This window comes from Alligator mississippiensis, chromosome 10 (genome assembly GCF_030867095.1).
Source record: "Alligator mississippiensis isolate rAllMis1 chromosome 10, rAllMis1, whole genome shotgun sequence".
NCBI lineage: Eukaryota > Metazoa > Chordata > Crocodylia > Alligatoridae > Alligator > Alligator mississippiensis.
The window spans coordinates 16,574,340-16,598,186 of record NC_081833.1 but is presented as its reverse complement, the minus strand read 5'-3'; the positions used below and the strand labels follow the sequence as shown (position 1 = coordinate 16,598,186).

The following is a 23,847-nucleotide window of genomic DNA, read 5'->3' as shown; positions in this document are numbered from 1 at the left end:
GACACTCCTGACATGGCTCTTGCTCCTTGTCCTGCCGTGGTTCCCAGTGCTGCAGTCAGACACGCTGCCCTCCCTCCCCCTCCATCTCCAGAGAAGCTGGACTGGACTGAGCTGTGTGACAGACAGAGGAGGAGAGAGGAGCCTTCCTAGTCCACCTGTCCCTGAAGGCTACGCACCCCCACGGTGCCTCACTGCACAACCCAGGGCAGTGGCTGACACCCGAGGGCCTTCCCACCTGCTCGGGTACTCAGAGCAGCGCTGAGCAGAAGCAGATTGTCAGCACTGACTGGAAGCTGGCCAAAATGGGAAGCCTGGGGAGTTGGGGGTGACTATGGGGCTCACAAAAGAGCCAGATGGATGTGGAGAACATTCAAAGATCACTTGAGCTGGTGTCTGCACAGGTGTCACTGAACACCAAGCAACTCGGGTCCATATGGCATCATCCCTCCTGTACGTGGAGCAAATTAGCGGTGTAACCATGGCACAAGAGAAGGGGACTGGCAGGTAACAAGCTGCAGTGAAACAGAAGTGTTCAGCTGTTTTGCTCCCACAACAGAGAGTTGTCGGCCGTACAACATCAAGCTGCAGTGACTTCAGGACACGGACTGGTCCCTTTCAGACTGGGAAAGAATGGGGACACCTGAAAAGTGAGACTCCTCCTATACGAGAGGCAAGTGCAGGAGGGGATTTTAAATGTGTTCATTCCTCTCTTTCTTCCAAGGGCCTGCAATCGCCTCAGCATGGCAGAGGCCAGGCACAGTGCCTGTATGAGGGGAGCACCAGGCCATCATGAAAGGTATCTGCCATGTTGTTTTCCAGGTGCCAGCAAACAGTCACTGCTCAATCAGCCACTGCTCAGACACCACTCAATGAGTATCACTGTCCTCAGGAAACACCGTGAAACTCTCCTACTCAGTAAGCAGTGGGAACAGCATCAGTGGCTCCTCTTTATGCAGGTAGCAGCAGAAACCTGGGAATCACCCTCGGTACCTCCTAAATTACTTCTCAGAGTCCAGCAAAGACCAGGGCTCTGGCATCTCCACTCCCGTCTCTGCTTCCAAAGACACATCCAATAATGCCAGCTATCTGACCATCACTGAGAGCCTTGCAGAGGACGAGGCTGATTATTGCTGTGCTACATGGCACAAGAGCACTTGTCAGTGGCAACCACAGGGAAAGAAATCCAAACCCTCCTCTGCCCTCAGAGCCTGGAGGGAGCTGCGCAGACAGCAGCGATGGGCCTGCGCGGGAGCACGTCACATGTGGCAACGCTGTGCACGTGACTTCTCCCTCTGCAGGGGAATGGCCTGTTACCTGCACCACCCTCTCTGGGTAGAGCCGAGGCAGCTCTTCCCTCCTTTTCCTGGAACCTGAAAGGTTTGGGGGTGGGGAGTTCTTTGCCCTCCTCATCCTCCACTCCTTTCATGGGGAGGAGGGGAACATAACCCCCCAGGACAGAGGAGAGAGAAGGGTGACAGCTCCAGTTGCAGCCTCTGGTGACACTGCCCCTGCTCCCTGGCTGCAGCTCCCTTTCACATCCCCAGGAGCAGAGGGCCCAGGAGAGGGGCTGGCTGCAGAAATCCCCATGTCCCTTGCAGCAGGAAAGGCCAGTCGAGTTTCCACCTGCCAGGAGCAAAGGCAGCATGTGCTGGAAGTGAGGCCCTGCGAACTCAAACTGCCCCAGTCAATCCAAGCTGCAGTAACTGGAGGACCCGACTGGGCGCTGCTGGTCCCCGTTGAGTGGGACCGAACGTGGGGCTTTGTACAGTGAGACCTTTTCTTGCAGGCTGATCCCCCTTGCATGTGGCTCCGCCCCTATGCCCACAGGGACCAATCAGACAGAAGCACATTAGCAACAAGGCCCCTCATTGCTCCCATCCCCTCCACTTCCCCCCCACTGCCTATATAAGAGGCAGGCATGGGAGGGCATTTTCAGTGGGTGTGCCCCTTCTCTTCTGCAAGGGCTGGTGATCTCGTCACCATGCTGTGGGCTCCCCTCCTTGTCCTGCTGGGGACCTGGTGCACAGGTGAGAGTGGGAAGATGGATTATTAAACAGAGAAGTGAAAGTAAACTGAAGCCAGGGCCCAAGCACAGGACCAGCAGGAGGGGAGCCCTGGGCGGATGTGACAGGGGTCTGCATGTTGTTTTCCAGGTGCCAGATCACAGTCTGTTCTCACTCAGCCGCCCGCAGAGTCAGTGTCCCCAGGAAACACTGTGAAACTCTCCTGCGCCATGAGCAGTGGGACCAGCATCAGTGGCTACTATGTGTACTGGTACCAGCAGAAACCTGGGACCCCGCCCCGGTACCTGCTGTATTACAAGTCCAATTCTGACAAGCACCAGGGCTCCGGGGTCCCCGCTCGCTTCTCTGGCTCCAAAGACACATCCAGTAACACCGGCTACCTGACCATCACCAGGGTCCTCGCAGAGGACGAGGCTGACTATTACTGTGCTGTGTGGCACAGTGATGCTTGTCACAGTGACACAGCCACAGGAGGAAGTAAGGCAAAAACCTCCTCTGCCCTCCCTCAGCCGGGGCTGTGTGGGAGCCAGCAAGGAGCCGTACCAAGGGCAGCAATCGCCTGTGCAAACACGCCATGAAGTGTAAGGTCTGCCTCTGAAGGGGAGAGACTGGTTCTCTGCCAACCACCCTGTCTGAGTAGGATGTAGGAAGCTCTTCCCTTGCTTTCCCCCATGGAGCCCCTCTGCTCTCTGCCCTTCTCCCTCCTCATTCTCTGCTCTTTTGTGGAGAGAAGGGACCAACCCTTGTCTCTCCCCTGTGGACACAGACCATGCACAGACTGGCAGGAGTTGCAGCCCCCAGGGACAGAGGAAGGAAGGATGGCGGCAGCTCCAGCCACAGCCTCAGTGACATCCCTCCTCAGGTGTCCAGAGTCAGGACATTGTCCTGAGCTGCGGAGCTACCCCTCTCCTACCTGACTCCTTACCACCTTCCCAGTGTCACCCACCATTACACAGCCGCAACCCTGTCCCCTCAGCATGTGAACAAACTGTTAGTCTCGGAAGAAATGCCGGCGAGACCCTGGCTTTACTTTTAAGATGAGGAGCCAGGACAGAGAGAGATGTGGGGGCAGCAGAGACTTTCCTCTCTGCCCTCAGCTCTGATTAGAGCACTCACCAAGGTTTGGGGGCAGGGTGATGACCATGACAATGACCTACACCTGCACTGAGGCCTTAGGGGAACGACACTTGAGTCTCTTGGCCCCAGAGGAGCCTTCTCTGTGCACGGATGGACTAAGTAGATGCAGCCTTTTGGGTCACTTTGTCCCTGAGACTGGACCGGGTTTTATTTGCACATGGAAAAGAAAACAGTTCTTTCCCATGTCCTTAACTTTCTCTGAGAGTGGCCAGGAAGCAGGAGCCAGATCTGCACGAAGGGTCCATTCTCATCTCCAGAGGTTTAAGTAGAACTCAAAGACCATTTGGTTCAGGAAGTCAAGCTGATCTGGATCCCACCATGACCTGAGCCCCTCTCGTCCCCGTTCTGGTCACCACACTGGCATGGTGAGGAAGGGCCTTTTCTAAGTAACTTCCTTGACAGAGGTTTGCCTTTCTCCAGCCTGCTCTTCCTGCAATGTGTGTTCTCTCTCTACATTTACTCACATTTGATTATGCCCAATGTTTTCCCCTCTTGTCCCAGGGTCCCTTGCTCAGAACATGGTGACTTAGCCACCATGAGTGTCTGTGTCTCTAGGACAAAGCTAAACTGGCCTCCTCTGATACAAGAGCTATTGAAAGAGTGCAGAGTCAGTGTACCAGTAGGAGCCTATATGGGTTTCAACTCCAGTTACACAGCTACGCTGCCCATTGCTGACCTCCAGGCCCAGGATGAGGCATTTGCCAGATGTGGGGCAGCAGCACTTTCCACACTGGCACTGTGCAATGGGGACATCAGACCCAACCCTTCTGCTGTCATACCCCACCCTTACAATTTATGTTCACAGCGGTCTGAGAGCCAGGCCTCCATCCACTTCACTAAAGTAACGGACAAGTTGCTTGTCACAAACAACCCCCAGTCGCAGTCCTCCCAGGAGACACCCATGGAAACAACAGGAGAGGAACCAATTTCTAGGCCTGCTCTTGCTCCCGCTGCTACCTGCAGGGAGTGTAAGGCTGAAAGGGGATTGCATGCACGGTGCCACAGCGGCTTCTCTTCTCTGAGCACTTTGTGCCAAGCACCCAGGCTGGGCTGCGCTGCCCGAGTGCCCAGGCTGCTAGCGCTCAGCAGCCATCGCGCCTGCAGAAGCAGCAGGATGTGCTGAAATGAGCAGCTAGCACTTTGCTTAGCCTGGCGACTGCCCTTGCTCTTTTTATTTCTGTGGAGCAGTTAGACCTTAGCTCAGCACTCGTTACTCAGCACAACGCGGAGATGCTACTTGCTGGAAAGGACAGACCTATTCTGCGATGTGATGTGAGTGCTCCTAGCATGGGATATCCTGCTTGAACATATGGACATTCATACTCCAAAGGTATTTAACGCTGGGTAAGGGTGCACAGAGCCAGGCCCTTGGGAAATCAGCCTTCAGTTCACACGGCAATGCCAGGTCCTTCAGCCAGGTGGATCCTGCCTCTATCTGGCTGGACCTGAGCCCCTGGTGTCAGGCACAAGGTGCTGGGGCAAAGCAGTCTCCAGGCTGGGGTCTTTGCTTCCCCAACCACCCCCCTATTTCCATCTCAAGTGCAGCAGTCAACTCTGCAGCTGCTGCCTTTCAAAGAACTCTGTCTGTGAGATGAACATCATGTTTCCCTCCCTAATTCAATTATATGTAGGAAAGTTTTGGGTCGGGGGAGGGGGAGGAGAGAGCAGCAGCGAGTGAGAGGGGGGCAGATTTGCATGAAGGGGCTGATCTCAGCTCTGGGGGTTTAATTGCGACTCAGAGGTTCCCAGCCAGGGACTGGGTTTGCCTGAGGAAGCTGAGCTGGTCTGGATTCCCACCATGGCCTGGGCCCTGCTCCTCGTGGTGCTCACATACTGCTCAGGAGCTCCTCAGGCAGCACTGATCTCAGCCTTTCAAGCCAAGGGGACTGAGAGGTTATTCTCACCTCACTTCCCCCTGGAGCTTTCTCCAGCTGTGCATTTATTCCAGTGTCTTCATTTCTTTCAGGATCCCTTGCTGAGCACGTGCTGGTACAGCCGCCCATAGTGTCTGTGTCTCCAGGACAAACTGCTCAGATCACATGCAGTGGAGAAATGCTTACAAAGAACTATGCACACTGGTACCAGCACAAACCTGGCAGCGTCCCCAAGCTTGTGATGTACAAGGATACAGAAAGGCCCTCCGATGTCCCTGACCGATTCTCTGCAGCCAGCTCAGGTACCACACTAACACTGACCATCACTGGAGTCCAAGCAGAGGATGAGGCTGATTATTACTGTCAGAGTGGTGAAAGTGGCACTCTGCACAGTGCCACAGGGCAATGGGGAAGTGAGGCACAAACTTCTGGCTGTCCCTGTGGATGCATCAGTATATTCGTTCTCATGCCACTGAGTGGTGGCTCTATGGAGACAGAGGGATTGCTGTTCAATGCCATCCTACAGTTCCTGTAAGGCCAAGTGGGGTGCAGGATTTCTCCACGGTAGAACTGACTATGTTTTGGGTTTCGACTCCAGTAACATGGCTACGCTGTCCATTGCTGTAATCCAAGCCCAGAATGAGGTTTCTCCTTACTGCCAGGTGTGGGACTGCAGCACTTACCACAGGGGCACAGTGAGATGCAACCTTCCTGCTGTCAACCCTGGGAATGACCTTCCCTCACAGCCCGGAGAGCTCTCATGTGAGAAAGAGAATCAAAGAAACAAAGGACCACCTAACTCTACTGCTCTGCCAGCAGGTCATGGTTTATTTTTTGTTATAAAAACAACCTCTTCTTCACTGACCCTGCACCCAGGGTCCCCCTGCAAGGAAGGGTACAGGGAGGGGCCGTGCCAGACCCGTCTGCAGTGACACCTGCTTTCTGCATCCCAGCCGTCTCCATCTCCAGCATTCAACCTAGCCCCAGGCAGTCTGCAACCACTGTTGTTGGCTCCTCATGGCTCCAAGGAGTGGAGAGCAGGAGCTGCAAGAAAAGTGGTGAAATTCTCGTGCACCATGAGCAGTGGGACCAACATCAGTGGCTACACTGTGTACTGGTACCAGCAGAAACTGGGGCTGCACCAACCCCCCAGTACCTACTGTATTACAACTGAGAGGCAGACAAAGACCAGGGCTCTGGGGCCCCCCGCTCGCTTCTCTGGCTCCAAGGACATGTCCAGTAACACCGGCTACCTGACCATTGCCGGGGTCCTCGCAGAGGACAAGGCTGACTATTACTGTGCCGCGCGTTTTTGTTCAAAAGGCCACTGCCACCATTTTCTTCCCACTGACATGCAATTCTCTGCTTATACAACTGCATGCCTCGCAGCGCCGAGCACTTTTCAAAGTGCTTGGCACCGCAGCGCTTTCACCTGTAAAAAGCCCTAAGTGTTTTCCTTAATAGAAGTTCTCTTTTCTCTGCCTCCTCTAGCTGCAACGTGCGTTGTCTCTCGGTACACTCCCTCACATTTGATTTTTCCAATGTTTTCTCCTCCTATTCCAAAGTCTCTTGCCCAGAATATGGTGATTCAGCCACGTTCAGTGTCTGACTCTAGGACAAAACTAAACTGACCTCCTCTGGCAACAACCTAGAGTGTACACCGGTACCAACACAGACTTCGCATTGCTGTCTTGTTCATTATATCTGATGATACAGACAGACTTTCTGACTATGTTTTGGGTTTTGACTCCAGTAACATGGCTACGCTGTCCATCGCTGGAATCCAAGCCCAGGATGAGGTTTCTCCTTACTGCCAGGTGTGGGACTGCAGCACTTACCACAGGGGCACAGTGAGATGCAACCCTCCTGCTGTCAAAGAATGCCCTTACTATTTACATTTCAAGTGGTCTGAAAGCCAGGCCCCCATCCACTTTTCCAAGCTGAGGGACGGGTCCCTGGAGAGCAGCCCTGATGTCAGACAAACTACATCACACACAGATCTCACTGTTGATCTTCCAAGAACTGAGCCCACCACTTCCTCCTAGGGTTTCACCAAGGAACAGCAGTGCCTTAGACTGGTGATACTGCTCATATGGTCACCAGAGGCAGAAGAAATATCCTCAGCCCAGAGTTCAGAGTCCTCCCAACTCTTCCCTTCCAGTCTTAGCAGTGTCTACATTGCAAGGCTCAGTGAATGCAAGCCCCCTTCTGCATAGCACATCTCAGTTGTGGGATTGTGCTTTATGATTCAATAACCTACAAACTTTGTTTGCTCTGCTTAGCTTCTCCTCTGCACTTTACTTGGTGTCATCAGTGTATTTACTTTTCATATATTATTTCCCCTCAGTCTGAATCACCTTGAACGCTCTGTAGGTTGGAGCTCAAGATGAGGAGGCCAATATAATCTGCTCAGCATCCCCAGCACAGTGCATTGAGGCAGGATGCAAACTGCTCCCAGCCCAGCTAGCTCTGAAATACATGGTTTCGTGCCAGGGTCACACACACAGCCAGATTAGAGCAGCAGATCCAGCAGAGATCTCGGGTCCCTCAAAACAGGCACAGAACAACACCTCCAGTTGCATGAAAACACCTGGGTACAGAACAGTTTCTTGGCCTGCTCTTGCTCCCGCTGCCACCTGCAGGGAACACAAGGGGTGCGTGCACTCACAGCATGGTGCACAGGGCGTGCATGCACTCCAAACAGCAGGTGTCACAGCGGCTTCCCTTCCTGGACCACTTTGTGCCAAGCACCCAGGCTGGGCCGTGCTGCCCTAGAGCCCGGGCCCTTAGTGCTCAGCAGCCCTTGCACATGCAGAGGCAGCAGGATTCACTGAAATGGGGAGTTAGCACTCTGCTCAACCCTGCGAGTGCCCTTGCTCTTTTTCTCTCTCTAGAGCCATCAAACCTCAGTTCAGGACACGTAACTCAGTACAATGAAGAGATGCCGCTTGCTGGAAAAGGTGGATCTGTTCTACGATGTGATGTGAGCACTCCTAGCATGGATTATCCTGCTTGACCGTGTGGATATTCACACTCTAAAGGTGTTTAACGCATGCTAAGTGTGCAGGAGTCCTGGCCCTTGGGAAATCAGGCTTCAGTTATAATAGCAATGCCATGTCCTTCCACCAGGTGGAGGCAGGGCCCAAATAACACACACACAACCTAGGGCCCTGAGCTCCTGGGGGTCTGGTCCTTCCCTCTGTATGGGCTCTGTTGCAAATGGCCCTCTCCACCTCCTTTCCCTTCCCTTCCCTTCCCTTCCCTTCTGCCAGCTGCTTCCTAGCATCAGCTCCAAGCCCCGCACCCTATGGGTGGCAGCACCACTTTGGGGAGGGGGTCTCAACCAGCCCAGGGCCCACAAGTTGTTTGCCGAGGACCCACTAAAGCAGGGGCGGGCAATTATTTTGGGTGGAGGGCCGCTTACCAAGTTTTGGCAAGCCATCGAGGGGCACACGAGAGGCAGCCAGGGCAGGCTGCAAAATATATATATATATATATATATATATATATATATATATATATATATTTAAAGGGCCCCATGGGCCGGATAGAATGGCCTGGCAGGCTGCACTTGGCCCATGGGCTGCATTTTGCCCAACCCTGCACTAAAGGGTCAATCCAGCCCCGAGTGGGAGAGGGCCACACTGCAGGTTGTGCAGGGCTCTGACAAGCTGTGGTGTAGGAGACAGGGAAGGTGGGCGCTGTTCAGTGTCTCGGACAGACCAGCCAGGCTGGTGCTGAGGTTAGCTCCTACAGGCAGAGCCGTTTCCTGTATTGCGCAGCCAGGGCTGCCCTGATGCCTGGGCAGAGCAAAGAGGACATTGTGCCATGCGTGGGCTTCAGGGACTCAGCTATAACATCCCCTGCAACCCCCACATCTGGCTTGTCCCACACGTGAATAATCTCACCCGCATATTACACTGAGCCATTGCACAGGAGCATGTCACCTCAAAGCACCAAGCAGATGAGTGCTCCCGGCACTCCCTGGAGGTCGAGAAGGAAGAGACACTGCTCCTCGCTGCTCACATGGGAACCTAAGAGGGGAACAACCAGCGCTAGGTCTGCAGGCAACGTTCCCAGCTCAGGGCTAGTCCCTAGTTGCTCAGAGAGGTCCCCACCCAGCCCAGAGCTGGCTGGGAGCTGCCCCAGAAGTGAGACAGCTCCTGGCCAGCCCCAGGCTCTTCACAGAAGTCCCCACCCAGCCCTGGACAGCTCTGGGCCAGGCCCCCATCTTGGCAGGGAAGCCCCGCTGGGTATGGTTATTGTCTCCATGTGCAGAGGCCTGGAAGTGCTGTCTCCTCACCCAGGGTGTGATGTGTATGGGGCAAGGAGACCATTCTTGCTGCAGCTGGCAGATGTCTCCTGGCTCCACGCACCTGAGACCCAGCCCTGTGCTCCCTGCTAGCCCCCACAGTAATATCCCAAGGGAGTCTGGGGCTACACCTGGCTGCTGCAGGGGACAAGAGCAGGGGGTGCTTCCTACACAGTGTCACGGGCGGGGTCCTCCAGGAGGGCCGTGACCTCCTTAAGGTCCCTTCCTCCGTGCTAGTCGGCCCAAGGGCACCCTCTGATTCTCACCCGCCATGTCTTTGATGTTCTAATATATGTTGGGGAGGCTGCCTCACGTCTTCTTGGACACGGTCCATTGTAACCTCTGGTCCTGTAGAGTTCCGGACCCCTCATGGGTCTTGTCCTGCAAACGGCTGCTTCGGGGCACCCTAGCCTTATGGGCTATGCGTGGCTCCCACCGCCTCTTATACCACGCCCCAAGCCTCGCAGTTGGAATGGACGTTGGTCTGTCAAATACAATCACCCTCTCTCTGGGGCCTTCTCGGCACTGCCGCCCCCTTCTCTGGGGCTCTCTGTGGTCCCACAGGGCCTTCTCAGGAATGCTGCCCGTCTCACAGGCTTTCTTGGTAAAGCCACCCTTCCTCCAGGGTTCACCGCACTGCTGTCCCCTTCCTCCGGGGCTCACCACACTGCCATCCCCTTCCTCACAGGGGCCTTCTGCAGTGCTACGCCCTTCCTCAGGGGCTCACCATGCCCACACTGGGGCTTCTCAATAGTGCCCCCTCTCTGGAGCTGGGGTCTATGCACCCCATACGCCGTGCCCTTACTGGTGCTAGGGCCCCCATGCTGCTGTGGGTCCCCTATGAGGCCTTCTCCAACCTCTAATAGCTTCACCCAAACCACCGGTGTAATAAATAACAACAAAGCAAAACACAAGCCTCTTGGCTACAACTTAACCATAAGCCACCTGGCTATAACAACATTGCTCCAACGTCCCAGAGCTCCTTACTCAGCTTAAGCTGGACCTACAGTCAGGCTCCTTCTCACACCTTTGCCTTGGGAGCTCCAGTCTCTCTGGCTGCTGGCACTAAACTGCTAGCCTGGCCTCAGTCCCTGGGCTTTATAAGGGCCAGGCCCTGCCCCTTCCAGTCAGCTGACCTTCCCTGGTTGCCCCAGCAACCCACAGCTGGGCTCCTTATTCCCTGCACAGCCCTTTCCCTGGCAGTTTCCCTTCTCTAGGAGCAGAGCACCTCAGTGCTCTGCGACACACAGTAACATACTGCGTAGGAAGTCTTTTTGCATTCATAGCCCATGTAGACATGCCCAGCAAGCACTTAATTCTGGTGTTAGGGAGCGGGGGAGAAGGGCGGCGTTGCTGGTATCACACGGAGATGTTGCAGTGCAGCTGCCTCCTGGGAGGGGTGGTTTGCTCATCTCAGATGCTGCTAATCCTTGTCCAGGCCAGTGCAAGAGCCTGTGTCACCCCAACCAGTACTGTGCAGGATGTGGGATGTGACTTAGGGAGCCCAGCAATGCACAGCACCACAGTGACAGGGATAATGGCAGCAGCTGTTCACTGCTGATCCCAACAGCTGTTTGGGACAGCCAGGAGCAACCAAATCTCAGCCCTGGTGTAGACATGGTCCATTTTCCAAATGGCTGAGCAGGTTTGAAAAGCAGGTTTTGATTGTAATGCCCCTTTTGCCCACTGGAGGGGCCTTTTGACTGCACTTAGATGCTGAGAGGCTTGCTACCTACCCTCCAGCCAGCTCCAGCTCCCAACACAGCCCCGGGTAGTCGGCTACCAGCGCTGGAGTTTCCTTGTGGGCAACAAGAGTTGGGGTTAAGCTCTGCCAAGGAAAACAGCTGGGGTCTGAGCTCCAGTAGGATGTGGTGTGAAAATCCTCCAGCCAGAGCTCACTGCTCTGTCCATAGCCTGTCTGAGCAAACTGCTCAGCTCACGTGAAGAGGAGAAAAGTTTGAGAAATACTATGTGCCCTGGCCCAGCAGAAACCTGGCAGCATCCCCAAGTTTCTGATGTGCAAGGATAAGGAGAGACCCTCTGACCAGTTTGGGGCTAGCTCTGCTACCACGGCCACACTGACCATCACGGGAGTCCAAGACTGTCAGTGCCCAGTGTTATTTGAAGACAGCAGCACTCATCGCAGTGACACAGACAATGGGGAAATGGGACAGCAACTTCTTGCTCTGAAAAGGAAACACTTGATACCAAATATTCCCCTGAGAGTACGAGGCTCAACTGCCAACAAGGTGCTGGTGCCAGTACCCACTAGTGACAGACCCCGGCGGAAAGCTCAGGATTAGCACAAGGCACCTAGCCAGGGCCGTCACCCATGACATTACGGTGTGAGCCTTCACCCCACAGAGGAGCTCCCTGGTCACAACACAGCCCCCCACAACAGCCCTGTCCCACGCAGGGTGTGAACAGGGGACTTCTGTGGCCTAATGCCAGGCACTGTCCCCCTGTGCACAGGTCCCCTGGGGGCAGCCACATGTCAGCCTGCAGATCCCCGGCCTGAGTCCAGTCCTGCTGTCTGGGCTGTCTGGGGGAGGGGCTGGGACTGGCAGAGTTAGGGGAGCGACACTCCTGTCATGGCTCTTGCTCCTTGTCCTGCCGTGGTTCCCAGTGCTGCAGTCAGACACGCTGCCCTCCCTCCCCCTCCATCTCCAGAGCAGCTGGACTGGGCTGAGCTGTGTGACAGACAGAGGAGGAGAGAGGAGTCCACCTGTCCCTGAAGGCTACGCAGCCCTGCGGTGCCTCACTGCACAACCCAGGGCAGTGGCTGACAACCATGGACCTTCCCACCTGCTCGGGTACTCAGAGCAGCGCTGAGCAGAAGTAGATCATCTGCACTGACTGGAAACTGGCCAAAAAGGGAAGCCTGGGGAGGTGGGGGTGACTATGGGGCTCACAAAAGAGCCAGATGGATGTGGAGAACATTCAAAGATCACTTGAGCTGGTGTCTGCGCAGGTGTCACTGAACACCAAGCAACTCGGGTCCATATGGCATCATCCCTCCTGTACGTGGAGCAAATTAACGGTGCAACAATGGCACCTAAATTACTTCTCAGAGTCCAGCAAAGACCAGGGCTCTGGCATCTCCACTCCCATCTCTTTTTCCAAAGACACATCCAATAATGCCAGCTACCTGACCATCACTGAGAGCCTTGCAGAGGACGAGGTTGATTATTGCTGTGCTACATGGCACAAGAGCACTTGTCAGTGGCAGCCACAGGGAAGGAAATCCAAACCCTCTTCTGCCCTCAGAGCCTGGAGGGAGCTGCGCAGACAGCAGCGATGGGCCTGTGCGGGAGCACGTCACATGCGGCAACGCTGTGCACGTGACTTCTCCCTCTGCAGGGGAATGGCCTGTTACCTGCCACCACCCTCTCTGGGTAGAGCCGAGGCAGCTCTTCCCTCCTTTTCCTGGAACCTGAAAGGTTTGGGGGTGGGGGGTTCTTTGCCCTCCTCATCCTCCACTCCTTTCATGGGGAGGAGGGGAACATAACCCCCCAGGACAGAGGAGAGAGAAGGGTGACAGCTCCAGTTGCAGCCCCTGGTGACACTGCCCCTGCTCCCTGGCTGCAGCTCCCTTTCACATCCCCAGGAGCAGAGGGCCAAGGAGAGGGGCTGGCTGCAGAAATCCCCATGTCCCTTGGAGCAGGAAAGGCCGGTCGAGTGTCCACCTGCCAGGAGAAAAAGCAGCATGTGCTGGAAGTGAGGCCCTGTGAGCTCAGACTGCCCCAGTCAATCCAAGCTGCAGTGACTGGAGGACCCGACTGGGTGCTGCTGGTCCCCGTTGAGTGGGACCGAACATGGGGCTTTGTACAGTGAGATGTTTTCTTGCAGACTGATCCCCCTTGCATGTGGCTCCGCCCCTGTGCCCACAGGGGCCAATCAGACTGGAGCACATTAGCAACAAGGCCCCGCTTCATTGCTCCCATCCCCTCCACTTCCCTCCACTGCCTATATAAGACGCAGGCATGGGAGGGCATTTTCAGTGGGTTTCTCCCTCTCTCTCCTGCAAGGGACGGCAAACTCCTCACCATGCTGTGGGCTCCCCTCCTTGTCCTGCTGGGGACGTGGTGCACAGGTGAGAGTGGGGATTGGGATAATTACACAGAGATATGGCTGCTGAAGTCAGGGCCCCAAGCACAGGACCAGCAGGAGGGTAGCCCTGGGCGGATGTGACAGGGGTCTGCATGTTGTTTTCCAGGTGCCAGCTCACAGCCTGCGCTCACCCAGCCGCCCGCAGAGTCAGTGTCCCCAGGAAACACTGTGAAACTCTCCTGCACCATGAGCAGTGGGACCAGCATCAGTGGCTACAGTGTGTACTGGTACCAGCAGAAACCTGGGACCCCCACTCGGTACCTGCTGTATTACTCCTCAGATTCCAGCAAGCACCAGGGCTCCGGGGTCCCCGCTCGCTTCTCTGGCTCCAAAGACACGTCCAGTAACACCGGCTACCTGACTATCACTGGGGTCCTCGCAGAGGACGAGGCTGACTATTACTGTACTGTGTGGCACAGTGATGCTTGTCACAGTGACACAGCCACAGGGGAAGTGAGACAAAAACCTCCTCTGCCCTCCCTCAGCCGGGGCTCTGTTGGAGCCAGCAAGGAGCCGTACCAAGGGCAGCAATCACTTGTGCAAACGTGGTGAAATGTAACATCTCCCTCTGTGGGGGAAAACTGGTGGCCTACCAACTGCTCTCTCCGGGAAGAGGTAGCCAGCTCTCCCCTTCCACCCCCCGCCCCTCCAAGCCCCCACTAAGTCCCTCTGCTCCCTGCTCTTCCCCCTAGCTCATCCTCTGCCCTTTCACGAACAGATGGAAAATACGACCCATCCTTGCTCCCATCTCACCTACCCCCCACCCCCATGGTGAAAAATGGGGCCTTTCTATTTCTTTTCCACATTATATTAGATGCTATAGGCAGACCCTCTGGCATCTTTGGGTTTCAAGTCTGGTAACATGGCTACGCTGCCCATCACTGGAGTCCAAGCCCAGGATGAAGCTGTTCATTACTGCCAAGTGTGGGACAGCAGCACTTTCCACAGTGCTACAGTGCAACGGGGAAGGGAAATGCAACCCTCCTGCTGCCAAAGGCCACACTTACTATTTATATTTACTCTGGTCTGAGAGCCAGGCCTTCAGCTACTTCACTAAACTGAGGGCCAGGTCCAGGCTCAGCAGATACTGGCAGAGCTGTCCTGAAGTCGGTGAAACTACATCATGCAGAGATCTCAATATTTCTCTTCCAAAAACTGAGCGCCTCCCATCCTACTAGGGTTTCACCAAGAAACCAGCAGTGCATTTCACTTGCTCATGCTTCTCATATGGTCTCCAGAGAAAGCAGAAATATCCTTAGCCCAGAGTCCTCCCATCTTTTCCCTTCCAGTCTTAGCAGTGTCAACATCAAAGGGATCAATGATTGCAAGCCCCCTACTCCATAGTGCAGCTCAGCTGTGGCATTGTCCTTAATGACCCAGTAACCTACAAGCTGTGTACTCTCTGCTTAGCTTCTCCTCTGCTCTTTACTCAGTGTCATCAATGTATTTAATTGTGATACATTATTTCCCCTCAGCCTGAGCAACTTAAAGGCTCTGTGCTTTGGAGATCAAGACAAGGAGTCCAATGCAATCTGCTCAGTGCTCATCATCAATAACTTGTTTCCCAACAGTGTGCAGGAAGCAGGAAGCGAACTGGCCCCCAGCCCAGCTACATTTCAAATACATGGGCTGACACCAGGGCAAATCAGAGGAGCAGATCCAGCAGAGAGCTGCAGTCCTGCAGGAGAAGCACAGAACTTAACCCCCAGTTGCAATACCGCTGGGAGACCTGCATGAAAACAACTGGATACAGAATGGTTTCTAGGCCTAGTCTTGCTCCCACCCCCATCTGCAGGGTACGCAGGGATGCATGGGGTGTGCATGCACTCAGAGCAGCGTGGCAGGAAAGCAGGGGATGCTCCTGTGCTGAGCCACCTGCCTCACTGCGCTTACCCAAAAACCAAGCTCCGAATGCCTCCCCTTGTGGTGCTTACGTACTGCTCAGGTGCTCCTCAGAAAGGCCTGATCTAAGCCTTTCAAGCCAAAGGGATTTGGGGGTAATATCACCTCCCTTCCCCATGGAGCTTTCTCCAGCTAGGAGTTGCTCCCAGTGTTTTCCCTCCTCCTTTCAGATTCCCTTGCCGAGTACATCCCCTGCACTGTCTGTGTCTCCAGGACAAACTGCTCACATCACGTGCAATGGAGAGAAGCTTAACAAGAAGTATGCGCACTGGTACCAGCAGAAACCTGGCAGCGTCCCCCAACTTGTTATATACAAGGATCAAGAGAGAGCCTCTGATGTCCCTGACTGATTCTCTGGGGCCAGCTCTGGTAGGACAGCAACGCTGACCATCACTGGAGTCCAAGCCCAGGACGAGACTCATTATTACTGTCTGAGTTTACAATGACATAGGGCAATGGGGAAGTGAGACACAAACTTCTTCCTGCCCCTGCAGAGGTGTCAGACCATTTCTTCTCATGCGAGTGAGGGTGTTCTCCATGGAGAGAGTGAAATAGCTGTTCAGGCCCGTCCTATAGCTGCTGCGAGGCCAGGCAGGATGCAGGACTTCTCCACAGTCACCCCTGGGAACAACCTCCCTTCACGGCCCTGAGAGCTCTCACATGAGCGACCCTGGGAGACACGGGACCACCTCCCTATTCCTACTATAGGAGCAAACCTGATACACTCCCACTCCCACTTGGCCACATCTAAGCTTGTGGTGCTCACTGTGGCGGGCCAGTCGGGTGCGCTCCTGCATTGAGCCGCCCACCTCACTGCGCCTGACCACCTTCCAGGATCCGAGTGCCCTCCCTGGGGTGCCTTACGTCCGGCCGACCCCTTCCCTGGAGCACACCCACTAGCCTGGGGTTCCCGCTGCCACCATCCAAGGCTCTGGACTCAATTCTGGCTCTGCGCACCTTGGAAAGCTCAGGCCTGATTGTCCACTTGGTACTAGACCCAATACAGGCACTTGGGGCACTTCCGCAAGTCAGGGGCTTATTAGGGAAGCCTCCCTTAATCCACAGACCTACGGGGCCTCCTCAGCATAATTTAGACCCACCCCTCAATAAGTCTCCCACACCGGTCACAAGGAGAACTTTATTGATTACAGGGGGCAGGGCGGAAACAGGGTAAAAGGTAGAGCAGTATCATGGAAATATCAGAGGAATATCAGAGGAATCCCATAGAGCAAACTAGAATGGCTGAGGTAGCCGTTTAAACACGCATCTGAGTTGTAAGCTAAATATCTAGTCTGATCTCGAGTAGCTTACTCACACACATCATCCAGAGGTGGTTGGAGTTTTCCTCTGGGGCAGGTCACTCTGAGCATGAGGTTATGAGGAGAGAGACAGTTTCAGATTCACCTGGATGACCGCATGGCTGATGGCTAATGGCTCTCTTCTTCCTGGCCCTGGCCTTTAAATAACCTCTCTGACCTCAGCCGCCCAGTCCAATCAAAGCTGCCAGTGCTGGCCGCAAGCCAACCAATCTAAAAAAGCCTCGCTGGCTACCTGGGCCAGTGAGTGGGGCTTCCCCCCCACCTCCCCAGGTGACCAGAGCATCCGCCTCCGAGGCACCAGACGTTTCTCATGTGGACAAGGGAGGGAGATCCCCGCCCTGAGGAACTCAACACCAGCCTCTCTGCTCAGGCTGGCAGAGACAGATCTCTGGAGAGGGACACAGACGGTGGCCTTTCTGCCACACTTCCCCCCCCTCCTTTAAGAGCTCGGACACGGGGCCTCTCAGGGCCGTGGGTCTGGGCGTGTCAGGTCAGGGAGTTCCTACGGGATGCCAGAAGAAGAGGAAAAAAAAAGAAAACCTGAGACATGGAACGAGTTATAGCAATAACATACAGAAACCATAAAAACTGATGGGCAGTCTTACACTAGTGATCTCTTCACTAGTCCTGAGTCCAAGGACCCACTACCCAGACTCCTTTCGTGACAAGGCATCCGCTATCACATTCTGGCTTCCCTTGATGTGCTCAACAGTGAAGTTGAACTCTTGAAGCTGCCAGGCCCATCGCTGCAGCTTGGAATTAGTGTTTTGCACAGTCTGCAACCATTGCAGTGGGGCATGGTCCGACAGGACGGTGAACTGTTGTCCCCACAAATATGGCTTCAGCTTGTTCAGTGCCCAGACAATGGCCAAGCACTCCTTCTCGATGGAGGACAGGTTCCGCTCCCGAGGGATTAACTTCCGGCTGAGGTACACCATAGGGTGCCGTGTCTCTTGGTGCTCCTGTAAGAGTACAGCTCCCAGTCCTACGTCAGAGGCATCCGTTGCCACATAGAAGGGTTTATCATGGAACAGTGCCTTCAGGATCGGTTGTTTGACCAGGGCAGCTTTGAGGGTGTTGAATGCTTCCTGGCACCCCTGCTTCCAGACCACCGGGTCTGGGCTGCCCTTCTTGGTCAGCTCGTGCAGCGGTGCTGCGGTTGCTCCAAACCCCAGGACAAATCTACAGTAGTAACCTGCCAGGCCAAGGAAGGCTGTGACTTGCTTCTTGGTCTGTGGAGGCGGCCAGTCTTTGATGGCCTCAATCTTGTCCCACAAGGGAGCAATATGACCTCCACCCACACGATGACTCAAGTAGACTACCTCAGATAGTGCCCACTGGCACTTTTTGGCTTTCACACTAAGACCAGCTTGCTTGATCTTACTTAACACCGTGGTCAGGTGAATCAGGTGCGACTCGAAATCCTGACTGAAGATGGCGATGTCATCAATGTAAGCCATGGCAAACTGCTCACATCCTTGCAGCAGATTATTAATCAGTCTCTGGAAAGAGGCGGGAGAGTTGTGCGTACCGAAAGGTAAAACTGTGAACTCATATAGCCCTATAGGTGCGGTAAAGGCAGACTTGGCTATGGCATCCGGGTCCAGTGCCATCTGCCAAAATCCTTTAGACAGATCCAGAGTAGAGATGACCTTGGCTGGGCCCAGGCGATCCAGCAATGTGTCCATCCTGGGCATAGGTTACGCATCAGGGGTGGTAATGGCATTCAGCTTCCGGTAGTCCACGCAGAACCAGATGGTCCTATCCTGCTTCCGGACGAGTACCACCGGACTGGCCCAGGGACTCATTGAAGGCCGGATTACCCCCAACTCTTCCATCTCTGTGATCTCCCATTTTATTTCTTGCCTCACCTTCTCATTAACTGGGTAATATCGGGAGTATATAGGGCAATGGCTGCCCATCTCTATCGAGTGTACTGCCAGGTCCGTTTTACCTGGTTTATGGGAGAACACTGTCTCAAAGTCCTTGAGTGCTGCGAGCTGCTGGTCCTTGTCCTGGGAGGGCAGATGGTCCGGCAGGCGGAGTTCCTCGATCCCTGCTTCGCCATCCCAGTCACCATACATGACTGGCTCCTCTGGGTCCTCCGGTGTTCCCTCAATGGAGGGAACCCAGAATACCATTTCCTTTCTGTCATAGTAGGGTTTAAGCATGTTCACATGAACTGTCTTAGGTTTTCTATCCCTAATAGCCACTACATAGGTCACATCATCCAGTCTGTCCAGGATAGCATGAGGACCTTCCTAAGCGGCTTGCAGCTTGTCTGTTTTTAGTGGCAGGAAAACCATCACATTATCACCCCGCTCAAAGGTACTTAAGCGGGCCTTCTCATATACCAGGACCTTTGCTTCTCCTGGGCCTGTCCCAGGGAGTCCCGTACCACTATCATCATGTCAGTCAGTTTCTGACGGAAGTTAAGCACATACTACACCACTGAGGTTTTTGTGGAAGGGATCTTCCCTTCCCACTCCTCTCTCACCAAATCGAGAGGACCTCGAACTCGCCTCCCGAACATCAACTCAAAGGGCAAGAACCCAGTGGACTCCTGGGGCACCTCCCGGTAGGCAAAGATCAGATGTGGCAGTTTCTCATCCCAGTCATTGGGGTTGGAGTCCACATAGGCCTTTAGCATCCCTTTCAAGGTCCCATTGAACCTTTCCACCAGCCCATTTGTCTGAGGGTGGTAGGCTGTTGCCTTAAGGTGTTCCTCCCACAGGCACTTCATCACCTCCGCCATGAAGTTCCCACCCCGGTCAGTCAGGATCTCGGAGGGGAAACTCAGCTGACAGAAGACCTTGATTAGGGTGTCAGCAACCACGGGTGCCTGAAGGGAGGTCAAGGCAACTGCCTCCGGGTACCGCGTTGTATAATCCACTAGAGTCAGTATGTATTTCTTTCCTCTACAAGTCTTATCCTTCAGCGGTCCCACAATGTCTACTGCCACCCTGTGGAAGGGTTGGTCGATGATAGGGAGGGGCTGCAGGGGAGCCCTTCTCCTGTCCCCACTTTTACCTGTTCGCTGGCATGTCTCGCAAGATTTGCAGTAGTCCGTCACATTCTGGGCAATTCTGGGCCAAAAAAAGTTCACCTGCAACCGCTGGCGTGTCCGTTCCTGGTCCATGGGACCAGCACACGGTAAATCGTGAGCCATGGAGAGCAATTGCTGTCTGTATTTCCGGGGTATTATGAGCTGGCGCTGGGGCTCCCAGGTCCCGGCATGGTTCTTCGGTACCCACAACCGATAGAGAAGCCCCTCATCCCAGACCACCTGTTCCCTTTTGTCTGGAGTGAACTCAGTCTCTTGCTCCTGAGCCATCTGCCGGAGTCCCTCCAAGCTGGGGTCCTCCAGAACTTCCCGCTTTAACTCCTCTTGCCCAGCTAGGCAATCAGCAGGGAGTTCAGGTTCTCCTGCAGGAAGTGCACTCTCACCCTCAGGGACTTTCTGGGTCTCCTCCCTGATAGCCTCACCTTCCTCTGCCACTGACGGAATACACCCCTCCCTGGGACTGTCACTTAACCCACCCTCGGGGTTGCTAGTTGCTTCCGGGACCAGCGTGCAATCACCGTCTGCAGGGGTCCCTTCCACTGTGGCCAATGGTGTGGCTGTCTCCTGGGGATTTTCTAACCCCCTCACTTTAGCATTTCTGCTCTGCAGACAAGTCACCGCATGAACAGGGCAGGGCTTTGGCTTTTGGGTCTGTTCCCACCTCTGGAGCTGGGATTCCTGCCCCATAAGATCCCATCCCACCAGGATGGGGACCAGAGCCCCTTCCAGTACCCCCATTTCCAGGTACGTTGCACAGTCGTTCCACACGATGGGTGCATGGATTACCAGTACCGTAAGAGGTAGGGGCCCCACCTCGTGAATAGTAAGGGTCTTCCCCAGGATTATGTCTGCAGGCAAGACAAGGTTGGCATTGATTAATGTCACACTGGACCCCAAGTCTAGTTCCCCCACAAGGGTCCTCTCCTTTACCGTTATCATGGTCTGGTGGGGGACCATCACCTCCTCTGAGTTTGTGATCCTGTAGCAACAGACACTCCTCTCAGAGTGGCTCCAGCCTTCCCCCTCACTGCTCACGGCTGTTGCACGCCTGACAGGCCTGGGTCTATTGCTTAGCTTTGGGTAGTTGGGCTTGATGTGGCCCTGCTCCCCGCAGTTATAGCACCCCCTCTTTACCGAATTGGGTGGTTTCTCCGAATCTGGGGCTGCCTTGCGCTCTGCAGGAGGTGGCCCTCTTTCCCCTTTTTGACCTGGACCTCCCTTCCCCCCTCTTTGGAACCCTTTTTGTTCCTTCCCGGAGTAGGGAGGCTTCTCATGATTTAGCAACAGTCAGTCTGCAATTTCAGTGGCCTCGTGAGCATTTTTGGGGTCCCTGTCCCTGACCAAGGTCTTCACCTCTCTCGGACACCAAAAATAGAATTGTTCCAGCACCAGGAGATGGCATGCCTTTTCTAAAGTGTCAGCCTTGGCTTCGGCTAACCATTTAATGTATGTGTCCTCCAACAGGGCCACATAATCAGTCAATGACGTCCCAGGTTGTGGGTGCATATTCCGGAATTTCTTCTGAAAATAGTCCGGTCCTAACTTTAACCTTTTAGACACTGCAGCTTTAAAGGCATTATAGTCATCAGCTGCGTCTGAGGGTAGGCTGTTCAGGACCACCACCATGTCACCTTCTACCAGAGCAGACAAGTGCATCATGATCTTTTCCTCCGGCACCTTGCACCGCTGGGCTTGTCTTTCAAAGTTGCTTAGGAACACTGCAGGATCATCTCGGTAGCGAGCGAAGGCCGAGACGTCCAGTTTGGGGTGTTCCCCGGACACTTGCGGAGTGTTCGCGTTTCCTCCGTTGGGCTGCAGACGGAGCTGAGCCTCCAGCTTTTTCTCCTCCAGCTCCAGCTTTTTTGCCTCCATCTCCATCCGCTTCTCCTCCAGCTGTCACTGTTCCCCCTCATGCTGGGCCTCCAGTTGTCATTGTTCCCTCTCACGCTGGGCTTCCAGCTCCATCCTTTTCACTTCTAGCTGTCGTTGTTCCTTCTCGTGCTGGGCTTCCAGCTTTTTCTCCTCCAGCTGCAGCCTTTTTAACTCCAGCTCATGGAGTCTCTGCCACTCCCCCTCAGAGGGTGATCTCCCGGTGGCCTCTGGGCTTGACGAGCGGGAGTGTGCTCCTGGGTCGGTCTCAGGAGTTGTCAAGTGTGAAGCCGATGCTTGTTCTGACTCGCTAGTGCACAAGAGTTTAACCAGCTCTTCCTTCTTTACCCTTTCTTCACCTGAAGGGCTCTCTCTTTTGCCAGTTCTTTCAGTTCAGGCACGGTCATCCGGACATACTCGTCTGCCATCCAGACTATCTACACTATCCAGTCGACCAGATACCAAATTATAAATTGTTTGCTCAAGGGATTTCAGTAACTCTATTCCTTACCCCAAATTATGCCTCCAATACAGCAGGGTATTCGGATCCCACGACTCCCACCACGTGTGGCGGGCCAGTCGGGGGCGCTCCTACGTTGAGCCGCCCACCTCACTGCACCCGACCACCTTCCAGGCTCCGAGTGCCCTCTCTGAGGTGCTTCACGTCTGGCCGACCCCTTCCCTGGAGCACACCCGCTAGCCTGGGGTTCCTGCTGCCACCATCCAAGGCTCTAGACTCAATTCTGGCTCTGCACACCTTGGAAAACACAGGCCTGATCATCCACTTGGTACTAGACCCAATACAGGCATTTGGGGCACTTCCCCAAGGCAGGGGCTTAACAGGAAAGTCTCCCTTAGTCCACAGATCTAAGGGAATTCCTAGGCATAATTTAGACCCACCCCTCAATAAGTCTCCCACACCGGTCACAAGGAGAACTTTATTGATTACAGGGGGTAGGGTGAAAACAGGGTAAAAGGTAGAGCAGTATCATAGGAATATCAGAGGAATCACATAGAGCAAACCAGTATGGCTGAGGTAGCCTTTTCATCACGCATCTGAGTTACTGTAAGCTAAATATCTAGTCTGATCTCAAGTAGCTTACTCACACACATCATCCAGAGGTGGTTGAAGTTTTCCTCCAGAGGCAGGTCACTCTTTGAGCATGTGGTTATGAGGAGAGAGCCTGTTTCAGATGGTGAAGCTCCTCTCCCAGTTTCAGATTCACCTGGATGACCGCATGGCTAATGGCTGCCTTCTTCCTGGACTGGGCCTTTAAATAACCTTTCTGACCTCAGCAGCCCAGTCCAATTGAAGCTGCCAGTGCTGGCCACTAGCCAACCAATTTAAAAAGCATCACTGTCTACCTGGGCCTGTGAGCGGGGCTTTTCCCTCCCCCTCCCCCTCCCCAGGTGACCAGAGAATCCACATCCAAGCCACCAAGCTTTTGTCATGTAGACAGGGGGGAAGATCCCCCGCCCTGAGAAATTCAACACCCGCCTCTCAGGCTGCCAGAGACAGATTTCTGGAGACAGACACAGACGGTGGCATTTCTGCCACACATGGCACAAGAGCACTTGTCAGTGGCAGCCACAGGGAAGCGAGACCAACCCCTCCTCTGCCCCCAGAGCCTGGAGGGAGCTGCGCCAACAGCGGCGATGGGCCTGTGCAGGAACACATCACATGCAGGAACATGTCTGTGTGCGTGACTTCTCCCTCTGCAAGGGAATGACCTGTTACCTGTCACCCTCTCCCAGTAGAGTGGAAGCAGCTCTTCCCTCCTTTTCCTCCACTCTCCCTCAATGCTCTCTCTGTTAGGTTTGGGGATGTGAGTGGTTCTTTGCCCTCCTCATCCTCTACTGCTTTCATGGGAAGAAGATAACATAACTCCCCTAAGCTCCCTTCACACCTTCTGAAAAGACCTGTGTCCCACACACGCACCTCCCTCCTTCTGGATGGGGCACTTTGCAAAGCCTGAAAAAAAGTGGGCAGCACCCAGGATACAGCCAAGGAGAAGGCGTATCAGCTCCAGTTGCAACCTCTGGTTACGCTGCCCCTGCTCCCTGGCTGCAGCTGCATTTCACATCACCAGGAGAGGGGCTGGCTGCACAAATCCCCATGTCCCTTGCAACAGGAAAGGCCAGTCGAGTTTCCACCTGCCAGGAGAAAAGGCAACATGGGCTAGAAATGAGGCCCTGCGAGCTCAGACTCCCACAGTCAATCCAAGCTGCAGTAACT

At 54.5% G+C, this 23,847-nt stretch overlaps 1 long non-coding RNA gene and 2 gene segments (V, D, J or C); 2 read left to right on the top strand and 1 right to left on the bottom strand.

Moving 5' to 3' along the window:
• The first annotated feature begins 1,948 nt into the window (after positions 1–1,948).
• On the top strand, positions 1,949–4,011 carry LOC132243526 (immunoglobulin lambda variable 5-37-like). The segment is given in 2 exon segments: positions 1,949–2,027; positions 2,154–4,011. Coding segments are annotated over 2 exon segments (495 nt in total).
• Positions 4,012–5,565: 1,554 nt separating this feature from the next.
• LOC132243533 (uncharacterized) lies at positions 5,566–10,406 on the bottom strand. The gene is made up of 3 exons (XR_009455149.1): positions 10,335–10,406; positions 8,944–9,069; positions 5,566–6,079 (listed from the first exon to the last, which is right to left on the bottom strand). It is a non-coding gene; the product is annotated as an uncharacterized LOC132243533 (long non-coding RNA).
• Positions 10,407–13,361: 2,955 nt separating this feature from the next.
• LOC132243528 (immunoglobulin lambda variable 5-37-like) lies at positions 13,362–14,825 on the top strand. The segment is given in 2 exon segments: positions 13,362–13,440; positions 13,564–14,825. Coding segments are annotated over 2 exon segments (492 nt in total).
• Positions 14,826–23,847: the final 9,022 nt, after the last annotated feature.